Source organism: Camelus ferus, chromosome 5, assembly GCF_009834535.1.
Source record: "Camelus ferus isolate YT-003-E chromosome 5, BCGSAC_Cfer_1.0, whole genome shotgun sequence".
In the NCBI taxonomy this organism is placed as follows: domain Eukaryota; kingdom Metazoa; phylum Chordata; class Mammalia; order Artiodactyla; family Camelidae; genus Camelus; species Camelus ferus.
The window spans coordinates 22,078,995-22,093,886 of NC_045700.1; the positions used below are offsets into that span (position 1 = coordinate 22,078,995).

At 35.0% G+C, this 14,892-nt stretch overlaps 1 protein-coding gene across 2 annotated transcripts in view; it reads right to left on the bottom strand.

The window, feature by feature from the left end:
* The window catches only part of LRP1B (LDL receptor related protein 1B), a 1,593,459-nt gene that overhangs the window by 1,015,487 nt on the left and 563,080 nt on the right, over positions 1-14,892 (bottom strand). For both annotated transcript variants that reach the window (XM_032479383.1, XM_032479382.1), the window contains exon 3: positions 1,301-1,438. In XM_032479383.1, coding sequence (XP_032335274.1) covers positions 1,301-1,438 — 138 coding nt within the window. The remainder of the gene's footprint in view (positions 1-1,300; positions 1,439-14,892) is intronic.

A 14,892-nucleotide genomic window follows, 5' to 3' on the forward strand; every position in this document is an offset into this window, starting at 1 on the left:
TTCTCAGTCTGAATCTGTCCACAGAGCCAGAGAAACTGGACATCCCTCTAGAAATGGGAAAAGATCTAGAGACCCATTTGATCTAGGTGCTCTCATATCCTTACCAATTTTGATTACCTTTCTAAACTAAGATTTATTCTTTTTCTAATATATCTCTCTATCTCTGGTTTTGAATCTAGTTTACTTCAGCCCAGATGTGGGAGATGGCAGCTGGCAAGCCCTGTCAGGCCTCCAGACAAGTTTTGTTAGACCTATACATGGCTGACCTACAATGTTTAAAAAGTTGTAGCTGACGTTGAACACTTTTAACACAAACAGATGTGGAGCACATTTTGAAAACCAAACTTTTGTTGATCTAGGACCTTTCCACACGGAAGCAATTAGTGTGTGTAAGTCTGTCCAGACACCAGACACACATCTCCAGTTTTCTACAGTTCCTTCTACTCTTTGTTGTCTTACTGACCCAAACATGAAGGACAGAGTACCCTTTAACAGATTCAATAAATATCCTTTGTGTTACACACAACGTGCTAGAATCTGAGTTAGAAACTTCTGATTCAGTGGTTTCTTTCCAGGCTCCATCCTGAAGACAGACTCACTTGACTGAAACCTTGATTCTGTTTCCAAATCGGGATCCTTACCTTAATCCTCAGCTTGTTCTTATTTCTTTGTCTACCAATTTATCCTTGTTCCCAACCAGTTCTATTAGAATGTACCAGTTCCCCCCCAATTAACTTTTTATTAATTTTGAGATTTAGTGATTCCTATCATTAGTATATAGGTAAACCCTTGACTGCTACAGAATGCAGATTTTTTACAAAGAAAGAAAATTACAAGAAAGTTAATAGTATAACTTCATGGAAATAATATTAAGGGAAAATTTCCTGTGATACTTTCTGTTAAAATATTTGAAGAGGTTTTACTTCAAATATTCTCTGTTTAAGCAAAGGTTCAAAGAAACAAGTTTTATACGTGTGGTATCAATCTGCTATGACAAAGACTTCTCATTTGTTCTTTGTTCAAAACTACTCTTTTCTATGAAACATATAATTGTTTAAGCGCCCAACTTCAAAGTCTAAATGTGTGTTGTTTTTTTCAATCTAACAGCATTTTTCAATGACGCACAACAGTCACAGCTTTGAAATGCATATTGAGTGTTTCTGGCAATAAAATGCATGCATTCTCAATAACTGATAAGGCTGTGGTTGAAGAAAAGACAGGTTATAGGTTCTCTTTGAATTTTCATTAAAATTATGAAAAATTCAATATTTTCATTATACTGTTTCATAAATGGACTCACCACGGCAATGTGCACCTTCATCAGACCCGTCTGAGCAGTCCGGGGCACCATTACATAGTTGGGATAAATGAACACATTGGTTGGCACCAAGGCAAGCGATGTGATTCAAGGGGCACTTGATTTCTACCTCCTCAGGACCTAGAAAAAATGTAAAAAGGAACACAGTGATATGGGTTAGCTCCATGTTTTTCAACATTGGAACTGTTAAGCGGGCGAAATTACTAGCATAATTTACAAAACAAAACAATGGAAAATAATTCCAGAGGGCAGCTCTGATTCTCAGAGACATCAAAATCAGTCTATGTGATTAAAAAAAAAAAAAAAGGAATTTTTAACAGTTGCATAGGAAATAAAATAACGTGTATTTTCCCAAATCATGCATTAAAAACACAAGTATTCTTTCAGCCTAAAGAGGCTTTCATTCCTTAAAGAAGCCTGGACTGAAAAACTAAAGGTTGGTTTGAGTCATTGTTCTATCTCTTATCCTTAGATAAGTGGGCAAGGTACTTAAACCCCGTAAGTCTCAATCTCCTCAATTGTGAAATATGAATAACGGCCGCTTCTTAGCAGGGCTCTTTTTAGAACTGTATCAGGAGACATGAACAAAAAAGTTTTAGTGGAATTCACATGAAGCTGTCCACATTAAAGCTATTTTATTTTTCATCTAACCTTTAGGAATTTGAAGAACAGCTAGTTTTCTACTTACTTATACGTGGATTATTTTGTTCAAAAAATATTTACTGAGTAACTATCATGTCACAGAATTTGCTAAAGAGTGGGGAGGCAATGATGAACACGACATCCACACTGAGTTCAGCCCCTGGTGGTCACTGCACTTTCATAATCACCCCTTGTGTTTTTACAGATGTACTTAACTTGGAACACAAGTCTTTTCTTGAAGTTCACCAATTCCAAATCTTTATCAAACATCCGAACTGTATATTGTTACATCTAAATTTCAGATTGCTAATTCCCAAATCCTATCTATACTTGTTTTGTCAGCACTCTCTAAATTCCCCATAATGATCCTTAATCTTGCTCAGCTTTCCCAAGTCCCAAGTGCAGTCATACTATAGGACAACAGGCATGTATTAATCTGACACTGATTACTGCCAACAGCCCAGATTCTACACTCAAGTCGCACTCAGGATTTAAACACAGTTTTATCAACACCTATGGGACCTTAATCAACTCAGCATGAGTTTTCTCATCTGTAAAGAGAACTATCAACTGACTCTACCTAGTTGGGTTGCTGTGAAGGTCAAACGTTATTAATGGCAAAGCACTGAGCACTGTAAGATGGAGGCTCAGAGTAGGAGTTCAATGGATGTTAATCATGCAAATAAATACAGTGTGGTGGAGTTGACAGTCCTGGAGCCAGATTCTTTGGTCAAATACCTTATAAACTGGTCCCATCAATTATAAACTGAGTAACTTGGGTAAGTTATGTACCTTCTCTGTGTTTCACCACATTATTATAAGGATTACATCAAAAGCTCCTAGCATTTTTCCTGGTAAGCACTGAGTAAGTGACTGCTGTTATCATAGTTAAGTAGAGAATGTTCTAAGAAGGTGAGATGCCTTTTGCTAAGCACTTATAGCTCCTAACGTCCTCTGCTGCAAGTCTCCAAAAGGAAAAAAAAAAAAAAAAAAAAAAACACAAAAAATGTATGCTTTACTTTCATTACTTAGTTGAGGCAAAACAATAATAATGAAAAGGCTAATCTAACAGATTCTAAGATATGCAAAATTATCAGAATTGTAGAAGATGGTGATATTATAGAACTAAAAAAACAAGGCAAAAAGAAGATAAAAATACAAGCAAAACAAAAACACTGGCATTGCTTAAAGATATGTTTTCTGAATCCCTTTTCAAATATGAAGTATAGCTGTACGTGATTTTATCTGATGCTAAAACAGTTTTCAACCATTCTATTTTGGGGATATAAACGCATTTTTATGATGTAGCTTCACTACGAAGTGTTACCACTAATAGGTTTCCCTGTATTTTTTCATGTGTATTTACACAATTATTGCTGTACAAGGATATTAGTTTTGTCAAACACCTGTCACTCCAAATGCACGACTCATTTTACTGTAACATGTCTCTGTAACTTGTGTCAACACTTTTAAAATACACTTTTCCATATATATATACACACCCATAATTAAAGCACAAATACACAAATTTAAATCCAATTTATAGGAATAAAAGTGAAACTTTGAGCGTTTCTACCAATTGAATATTATATTTGTAAGATTAATATAAATGCATTTTAAAATAAATTTTTAAAATATAAATCATTTTTATAATTTATAAGCTAATACAGTTCTGAAAAGTTATGACCAATAATCACAAAATATTTTTGTTGTTTTTAAATTAATTGGCTAACACTTGTAATTTGAAAACATGTATCTCTGCATAAATTGCAAAGTAGTGTTTAGATCAGATATATTTATATCTCTCTGTAAAGATTCTAAGAACAACCCAAGGAAAGAACACTTCATAAACCCAGGAGATTTTAGAAATTTTGAGCTAGATACCAAAAACGACTCCATAGTTCTAAAAAGCAAGATTTTTTAAAAAATGATATATGTGTTGGCTTAAATACAAGTCTGAGCTTTAGTTTCTAAGACTGTCAGGTAACTGATGAACATAACAGAAGGAGTGAAATGTTTATCTGTTAATAAGGACTCAGCTACTTACAAATGTTGTGAAAAGAGGTAAAAATATTTGGATTTCTCAAAGACAATATACAGAACTATTAGATTCTTCCTAGCAGTAACACATAGGAACGAAAGAGAAATTTGTTCTAGTAGAAGAATGAAAGAGTTAATCGGTTTCGTTGTAGACTAGCTACCAGTGTCTTCTCTATCTTCGATACACTCTTGTCTTGGTTTCTGTCATTGCTGGGTAACTGGTAAGACAGCTGGCGACTGGCTTGATGGATTGTACTTGCAACAGTTCTTCCCAAATGTTCATATTAAAGCATGTTAAGACAATAATAATTTACAAGGTACTCTGGAGCAAGTAACAGAAATTATTCTTAGAATAACTGAAGAGTTTGCACCAGGCCTTGGGAATTAACCTCAAAACTGACATAATCAATATCTTAAACCCTTTGACCAGTGTGGCATATTTTAGTTTTAAAATTGCTAATACTAATATTTTGTTGTTGTTGTTTCTTGAAAATGGGGACAGAGTTGGAGCAGTGGAAGGAATTCTGATGCTTGCTTCAACTGAAATTCTTGGCTGAAGCCAGGCAATATGGGTACACAGCGTACTATTCCTTTGGGGGATAATCTATCCTTGATTTCCAAAGAACATTTCTGAAGTAACTGTGTGTATATCCCATGAGGTTGCTTTAGTCCATCCTGAAAATAGAAGACTCAGTCTGGTCACGACTTCTACCTCTCTACCTGTGTGACAAGGAGATGATGGAGGTGTGTGATGGAGGCTAAATGAATCCCTCAGAATATATCAAAGTTGCATTAAAGGATTCATTTCACAAAGACTTTCAGGCGTTCAAAACACTTCACAACCAGAAATCATAATCTAGAGACAGCAAGGAGCTGAGTCGAAGGCTCTGATACACTGAAAATTACCTCTTTAGTTGCCAAATCATAAGGATTTGGGGAGACATGGGAGAGGGGCTTGGATGACAGGATAGCATATGAGAAATTTCAAAATTGTACAAAGACTCTGAACATTTTAACAAGGGTGGTAGTCCTAGTAAGAGTATCACTTCAGTTGTCAGTAATGCTATTTGGGAAACATAACACACAGTCCCTCAAATCTAATTCTAGGTAACCTGAGTAAGGTAGCAGAACTTAAAATAATTTAAAGTAACTGATTATAAGAAAGGAAATTAATTGTAATAAACTGCTTATCAGAAAGAAAAACTATCATTAGAAGGATTTAAAATATATAAACATTTTAAATAAACTATATAGGAGAATAGTATTTATATTTTTAAATTTTTTATAAGCCTTACCCAATTAGTTGAAATAGCCTTCATTTCTTAAACTGAACCTCATTTTACAAATAAGCCTTTAGGATAATGCAAGGATAGCATGATTCATCTGTATGTTCTTGAATGTGCAAATTCTTTTTACAGAGTCAACCTCTTACTCTGTTCATTCAAAAGTGGTAAGGGAAGACATAAGCCTCATCAAATGTCTTCTGACTAAAGATAACTGTGATAGTCAATTTTTGAAAGAGTGGAGCTTTTTCTTCTATAATGACAGATACAGTCATATATCTGCACTCGTCACTTTATCATCATATTCTAGCAGGACTAGCATCAATCCTACCCCCACCACCACCAAAGTTAACCTCCCCACCTTACACTCTATCACATTCCACTTCTGGGGTTTTGTTTGATCAAGATTTGCTGCTTGGCTTTATTTCCCATTTCCATTTTTCTGATGGTTCCAACTCCTGCCTGCAATCTCATTCAAATGTTTTTAACCTACATGCAAGAATAAAGTCACTTTTGCTGATTAAACTTTCTTTGAGGTGGTATCCCTTCTTTCCTACTTTTCTTTAAGCTGTTAAATGTCTTCAGAATATTAAGTGCACCTGCTGCATTTCCATTCCCTTCTCACTGTAGCTTCTGCCTCCAGCCCTGCTGAGCTTCTCCCCAACGTCTCCACAGTGGTCCCACTAACAGTGAAGCCTAAGGCATACAGGGTCCTTCAAAAGTTGTTCGGAATTCATCTCTCTTAGACACACCTTCCACCATTATTTCTCATGACTCTCGTATACCTGTCACACTACCGTTGTTATTTATGTCATTCGATGAACATACTGAGATGCATTTCACACACGCTCTTTCATAAACTTTCTTCTGTCTCTGCCTGGGAAACAAACATCTACACAGGATAAACAGGTGTTTAATATGCAGTGGTTGAATGAAGTTTTAGCAATTGAATTTTCTTTGATATGTGAGAAGTTACCTTTGCCACCATCAATGCATTCTCAGATTAGGCTTTACAAATACCATCTTCACCCAATGATTAATCTCAAAATTAAAACCATTCTCAGTGGCTGGCCACAACAAATCCAAAGTCCTCGGTCTAAATGAAACTTAATTAGCATTATTTACAACTAGCTTTGGATACAATTATTTTCGGTACTTATACTCTATTTCATTCAGGGCCATCATTCACTTCTCTAAAATACACCAAATTTTGCCCACCAATGGAGTTCTTGGTATGCTATATCATTATCTGAAAAGTAAATCTCTTTTTCATCCAGCAAAATCGTTCAAAGTCAAGTCCAAACTCTGGCCTCTCCGTCAAGTTTACTTCAAGAAAAATAATAGGAAACAGTTGAAAGGTTATGAGGTTTCAAGACCAAACACTTGAATTAGAGTTTTTATCTGCCATTTATTAGTTATCTCAACCTGAGTGAAATATTTAACCTCACTGAGACTTCCCCACTTGAAAAACTGAGATAATAATAGTGTCTACATTATATGACTGTCACAAGGAGCAAATGAAATCATGGTTTGGGAAGTACTAAATAAATGGGAGATTTTTGTAGGTGTCATTGATCCCACTTTGTCCTAAGTACTCACAGAGGCATTGTTTATATCACATTTTGATTTTTTTTCTTTTATAATACAAATACCTCTATCATTGATGAACTGTATAGACATACGGAGTTTCACCTCTATTTCTTGAGGCACAAGGCCTTTAAATATTTTTAAAAAGTTTTTCTCCTCCCACTTTACAGTGTAAGGCAGAAGGCAGGAATTAAAGAAATATCAATTACTGGTTGATGTAAAATCAAGTAAAAATAATTTGGTATATAAAGTAAAATAGTCAAAATAAACCAAATAGCATAAAATGCCTTTAAAAGCCAAAAATTTAAATTACGCCATTTGGGATTTTGTGTAATTGTCTATTCATCTATAAAAATTACATCTATTGGTAGGTTCCCTTATAGTATTTGGCTTTTGAATATTGAATCCTGTGGAGATTTTCTATTACTTAAATCTAAGATTCCATGATTTCTTAGAATTTGTGACAATTGCCTTAAAAACTAACACTTTCCCACTATACTATAAAGTTACAGTAATCAAAACAGTATGATGTTGGTGCAAAAACAGATACATAGGTATATGGAAACCTAGAGAGCCCAGAAATGAACCCACACCTATACGGGCAATTAATATACGACAAAGGAGGCAAGAATATACAATGCGGAAAAGATACCTTCGATAAGTAGGGCTGGGAAAACTAGACAGCTACATGCAGAAGATTCAAACTGGACTACTCTCACACACCATGCACACAAATAAATTCAAAATGGATTAAAGGCTTAAATGTAAGACCTGAAACCATAAAACCACTAGAAGAAAACATAGGCAGTATGCTCTTTGACACTGGTCTTAGCAATGATTTTTTTAATGTGTTTCTTGAGGCAAGGGAAACAAAAGCAAAAATAAACAAAAAGATTTTACATAGTGAAGCAAAGTATCAACAAAGCAAAAGGCCAACTACTGAATGGAGAAGATATTTTCAAATGATATTTCTGATAAGAAGTTAATATCCAAAATATACAAAGAACTCATACAACTCAACATCAGAAAAACAAACGACCTGATTAAAAAATGGGCAGAGGTTCTGAATAGACATTTTTCCAAAGAAGACTGACTACTGTCTGACAGGCACAAGAAAAGATGCTCAAGTTCACTAACCATCAGGGAAATACAAACCAAAACAACTGTAAGTTATCACCTCACACCTGTCAGAATGGCTATCATCAAAAAGACAACTAATAACAAGTGCTGGTGAGGATATGGATAAAAGGGAACCCTTGTGCACTGTTGGTGGCAATGTAAATTGGTGAAGCCATCACGAAAAACAGAATAGAGAGTCCTCAAAAAATGAAAAATAGAACATATGATCCAGCAATTCTACTCCTGGATATTTATCAAAATACCCAGAAAATAAAAACATTAATTAGAAAATACATATGCACCCTTATGTTCATCACATCATTAAATACAATAGCCAAGATATGAAAGCAACCTAAGTGCCCATCAATAGACGAATGAATAAAGATGATGTGTACAGTGAAATATTACTCAGCCATAAAAAAGAATGAAATCTTGCCATTTGCAACAACATCAATACACCTAGAGGGTATCATGCTAAGTGCAATGATTAGGACAGAGATAGACAAATACTGTATGATTTCACTTACATATGGAATCTAAAAAAACAAACAACAGTAACAAAACAAAAACAGAGTTATAGTTACAAAGATCAAACAGGTGGTTGCCAGAGAGGAGCTGGTTCAGGGAAAGAAAGAAATAGGTGAGGGAGATTAAGAAGTATGAACTTTAAGGTGCAAAATAAATGAGTCACAGGTATGAAATGTACAGTGTAGGGAATATAGTCAATAACTATGTAATATCTTTTTGAATGGTGACATTATAGCTAGACTTATCATTCTGATCAGTTTGAAAGGCAAAGAAATATCAAATTACTACATTCTGTAACAGGAACTAACACTGTTTGTAGGCCAATTATATCCGAAAAACAAACAAGCTCATAGAAAAAGAGATAAAATTTGTGTTTACCAGAGGCAGAGGGAGGAGGAGGGGAAGGGGATGAAGGCAGTCAAAAGGTACAAACTTTCAGTTTAAAGATAAATAAGGATGGAGTTGTAATGTACAACATGGTAAATATAAATTAAACTGCTATATGTTATACATGAAACTTGTTAAGAGAAATACTCGTTTCCATCACAAGAAAAAAATTTTCTGTATCTTTAGTTTTGTATGTATATGAGGTGACGGATGTTCACTAAACTTGTTATAACCACATCATGATGTATGTAAACCAAATCATTATGCTGTACACCTTAAACTTACACAGTGCTAGATGTCCATTATATCTCAACACATCTGGAAGAAAAGTAAACAAAAGTAAAAGTATCTTTAAAAATTAACTTTCCCAGAATCACTTAAAAACAGTTTTTTAGTGTCACGATAATTAAGTAATACATAAGATTTCTGGAGCACTCAATATGATTGCAAAGAGTTAATCTTTTCTATCTCTATGCATTTATTTTTAAAAATGCTTTTATATACAATTAGATCCATATTCCTGAAAACAGTAAAGACAATCATCTTTTAAGGAGAAAAGGTAATTCCTATGCAACTAAGTATATGGAATAGTACATTATAACATCTATTACAATTCTCAGAGTTGAGAAATCAAAATAGTTAACAGCAATATAGGATGCTTATGAATATTGTAAAGCATGTAAGTCACATTATTGTTTAATATTAAACCTAAAATTGAATCCAATCATGTTTTTACAGATGTAATACAACTTTCCTAGAACTACGTTCATTTTACAAATGCCATTCTAATTCTCAGGCATAACTTACTCTTGTATGTGAGCTACTTTACTTGACAGATTGATGTTTTAACCGAAATGGAAAAACTGAAAGAAATTTACAGTATTTCAAAGAAATACTATTATGGTACTTTGAAAGAAAATTAAAATTGGATTTATGAGTTTCAATGTCTAAATAAAACTATTAATTGATATAATTTGTTAGAATAATCTGTATGATTAAACTTAAGGATACAGGAGTATGAATAAGAACCTCTAAAGATACATATGCACTCAATCTAATAGCACCTCAATCAAATTAAATAATTTCTGTAAAATAGGTTCCAGTAATGGCTTGTGTGTTTCCGTATTTCAAATGGATATTGTGAACATTCAAGAACTGGAAGAGATGCAAAGGTGACTGATTTTGTCCAGCTGCACTACCCCTAAGCCATCTCTGACATCTGTCCTATTTTTCAAAGCCCTGGGGAAGGAGATTTTGCAGCTTTGGTAACTTGTTCTAAGGTTTAAAAATCCTGTTTCTTTAGTCTTTACTCTTCAGAAGTCTCAGTGTAGGAAAATTCCTTGCATCTAACATACAGCGCTTTATTTATGTATTTAATATATAACAAGTGTGCCAGGTCACCTAAGGAAGATTGTGTGATATTAAAGCAATTCTGCTACAACCACAGTTGCCACTGTGTCTTTATTATAAGTATGAATAAATGGATGGTTAGTTAGGACTCTTAATGAAAACTTTCTGGATCGTATCTGGAAATGCTGTTGTATTAAAATAGAGCTCTCTATTTCTGTGTGTATATGTGTGTTTCTGCTAACTTTAGAATATATATCAAGTAACTTTTATCAGTTTGATTGTCAGCATCTGAATCCAACAGAGGCTAAGCCGTAACACTCTCTGAACTAAAACTGTGAACACTTACGATACAGTCAAAATTGACAAATGAAAAATATTGTGGACATAACCAAAGCACTGTTGTCGTTAATTACAGCCTTAGAAGTAATTTTATCAGGCCAATGGGCTGTCTTGCTTTACGACTTTCCACTTATGGGAAAACAGATAAGAAAATAAATGAAATCATTGTTCTATGAGTGACTCACTGCAGCACTGCCATTCATTAAACCTGGTGCTAAGGGAGGAAACTCAGCTTGGGTGATTAAAAAATTAGTGTCATTTAGATATTTTAAGTACTCCTTTATTCTTCTCCATGTGTCTAGTCTTCAGAAGTTCTTTGATTCTTGGATCACTCAATTCTCTCTGTCAAAAGATCTAGAAATTTGTTTTCCCCCCCATCCCTCTCAGTTAAAACACACTCATGCTTTCTTGAATCTCTTAGTGCCCTGCTCTTTGCTAGCCAATTTGATAAACTAGGTGCTATCTCTTACACATAATGTACTTACATTAAACATGATTCTTACAGAAACAACCAGATTAATTCTAAAGACTGGAATTTTAGGCCCTCTGTGAAAATGACAGGTACTTTTGTTTGGGAGAAAGGCACACTGATTGATACTCATATCACATTTCTTGGGGGCAATTTTGTTGCTTTATAGTTGGAGCTCAACTTTCTTTTTAAATGAAAGAATATGTAATCAATGAACTAGAAAGAAGATGCCCTCCTGTCATCAATTTGAAGAAATTCTACCGAGTCCTCAGGAAGTAAAACATATGCACTATTCGTATTTTCAAACTTCTCTGTGAAGAAAAGATTTACACAATTTGCAGATAAAATAAGGAAGCAGAAGATGCAATCTTACATTTGAGTGTTTGTTTTCTCCTGAAATATAGAATAGAAGGTATTTCACATTTAAGGCCAATGATTTTTTGTTTTTCTTGTTTACTGGGATTACTTTACCTATATAACCAGGTGACAGTTCCAGACTTCAGTTATGAATTTTAGGGCAGTGTGGAACGCCTACCCAATCTGAAGCAGGGATAACTTCCTAGTAGGAAGCATGTTAAAAGACTAATGCGTAACTGCTATGCCCCACCCCACCCCTAAAAAAGGCCAGCCAATATCAGATAGTTTCCACACATTCTCAAGAGGAAAAGTGGGTTTTTCCTCCAACAAAGAGACAATGAGTGGCAGCAGCCAACTGGCTCATCCACATGTCAGGATAACTGAGTCTTTCAATCTTTCATTCCACAGATGTGCTAGAGACTGCTTCTGAGCCAAACTCTCTGCACACAGAGGCGTTGCTACTGTCGCTCTTAAGAGGGATTGTTTGTTTGCTCTTTCTGTGCAATCTAAAAAGGAAGATTATTTTCCCAGTGTCTTCCTAAAAGGTTAGATGCATGTCCCCAGCTATGGTCTAAAAACCAAAGACAGTGTGTGATTAGATGGTATGTGATTCTAATCACACAGTATTTCCTGCCATAGCTGAACTTACATCGAAGAAAGAAAGAAGCTAGCTAGCTCCCTCCTGTAGAATCCTATGAGGCATCATTACATGGGTGGAGATGCCAACGGCCTTCAGTGGTCTAGGAAACTGACCTTAAAAGCTTTCTGTGAAATGATCAAATTCAGGGGAGCAAATAAATGGATGCTAACCAAATTAATAGGAGTTCAATTTATAAAATTAAAAAAATAAATAAATAAAAAATAAAAACCAGAGACAGGTTAATGTCAAGTGATAAAAGAAAGGATTTTGGTGGTATGTTGCCAAAATGATACTAGTCAAAGGTTAAAGGAATTCTATATAAAGTAATAATAATTAATAATAATTAATAATAATAATAATAATATAAATTCTATATAAACCATTACCAAGAACCCTTGAAAGATAATTTTCCCTCAAAAACAGTTTAAGTAATAAAGCCAGCAATTTGATGAGCAAATATATCAAAAAACAAAACTAGTCAACACGATGTCGCTATACTTCCTTCTTATCAGGTTAAGAACAAATGAGTAGTATTTTGAGGATCCACTTGATGACAAGCATCATTCTCAACCAATTAACTCTTCACTATAATTTAAATAACATGAACACAACTCCACAGAAACTGGAGCTTTTTCACTTTGCAGGGCTCCCTCAAGACACCATTAAATTACACATACTGACTTAAAAAGAAAACTCTCTCTCTGATTGAGAGAGAAGTTTGCTCCATGACCTTTGGTCAAACAACCGAGATTCACTGTGATATATGTAGACAAGCAGAAAGATCTTTCTTGATTCTACTGGTACATTTGTCAAAATAAAAGTTATTTAATAGGAGTTACTCATTCATTATTCCGTTTTGGGGGGGAGCTCATATTTGCTTAGAAAAAATGGATAAGGTAAAAATAGAAAAGAGAGAAGAGGAGTAAATATATGCCTTGAATCATTCCATTATATTTTGAAAGAAATTCTTTGCTGTGTATGAAAACAATTGTTTGAAAGACCCGATTAGCATACAAATGGTTTTACAGTGAGAGGGACTGGTTAGAGCCTGTGTAGTTAATCGTCTTTCAGTAGAAGAGCCCTGTTGCAAGACACGGCGATTTTTATGTAAGCCAATTTATACTTGGGAGGAAGATAGAATGTTAAATAGCCCAATTTAAAAGCCATAGGATGGTGCAGGCATTCTTAAATGTAACAGTCTTGAGTCATCAGTAGAATTTACGCATTGTGTATTTCATTTCAGACCAAAAGTGAAAATGTTAGTGATGAAAGATATTCTTCAAAATTTAATGTTTATGCCATTTTAAATGATGCTAATTCAGAAAATGATTATATGATGCACTTTAATGAAAACGAACTTCTTTATTGCATTCTGTAAAAGTAGCATTATATTAATAGGATAATTGCTGTTTATTGAGTACTTCCCATGTTCCAGCCTCTGTGGTAAGCACATAATATCCATTATCTTATTAAATCCTTACAAGAACTTTATGAGTTAGATATTATAATTGCTATCATGTAGATAAGGAAATTGAAATCTGTGGAGGTTAAATATCTTCTTCAAGGTCACAGAGCTGTAATGCTATTATTTGAATTCAGGTCTTCTATCTCCTAAAACTGGTTTCTTTACTACTGTGTTATATTGTGCAACCATCCCGATCGTGTTTAACAAAGAAATAAACAAGGCATGAAGCTGAATTGCGCATTTCTGTCTGTCTGTTTCTCTCTCTATTTTCGATGAAGGATCTTGAAGAAAAGGGAAGAAAATCATGTTACAAGTCAGGGTTGTGAAGGCATGCTATGTTAATACTTAAACAACTTTTATAGTCAGAGGTGATGCCTGAATACTTAACAACAGAGGAAATGCACTGTATAGGCTGCAGCTTCTGCAAGTAGCCATAAAAGGGTAACTTGAGGGGAATCTTGGCCAGCTATGAATGACCCATGATCTCTTGCTGTGGGACCATTGCCAATTCCAGGCGTCTAGGCCTGTCTGACTAGGGAAAGACAGGGACGGGGAAAGCAAATGGGAGGAACGACAGGTGGGGGTGACAGGCGAGCAGGTGCTAAGACAGCGCTAAGATGTGTTAAGATAGTCTACTTCTTTGCCTAATTTGGCCTGAAAGAGTATCGGGTTATTTGAGGGGTCCTAGGAGGGTACTGGCTAGCAGCACTGCAGAATCAGAATACAAGTTATTTCAGTATTTCATCAACCAGTATTGCTGTGCCATGCATACTAGCTAAATATCAGTTGTGCTTAGAAGAATTTGCATTGTCTATTTCCAGCAAATTCTAACTATAAACATGGTTCCCATATGCTTTGCCTTGATGACAGAATCCTTATTTGCTATGACTCTAGGTTGTCCTCAGTAAATACAAATAGGTTTTCAATGTTAAGTATTGGTAAGGTAAAGCCCCAGTCTTCTAAAGCTCAGCTTACTAAACCATAGTCCCCAATTCTTCTTTTAACCTAATTTAATCAGTCTTTGACTATGTGCTTATTTCCTCCTTGGTGGGGCACCCTAGGTCAAACAGACTGGCTTCACATCAGTTGCTACCTCTTTCTGAGGAAGTCCAGCTACTCTGAAAAGCTTCACTGCCTGGTTAGCTTGGCAGGAAGGGACCCCCACATTAAGGATGTCAGTAGCACAGGCTCAAATACTAGGTGGTATAATCATCTGCATTTCTGTTTTTCAGCCACAGATTTTTACCTCCTAACATCTGCCACTCATACTCTCTATCTTCTTGCCCACCAAATTCACATCCTCTTCATGCTGAAATTGACAAAGGGCAAGTTGTTATCTCTGAAAAAATACAAATCTCTAGAAGGAAG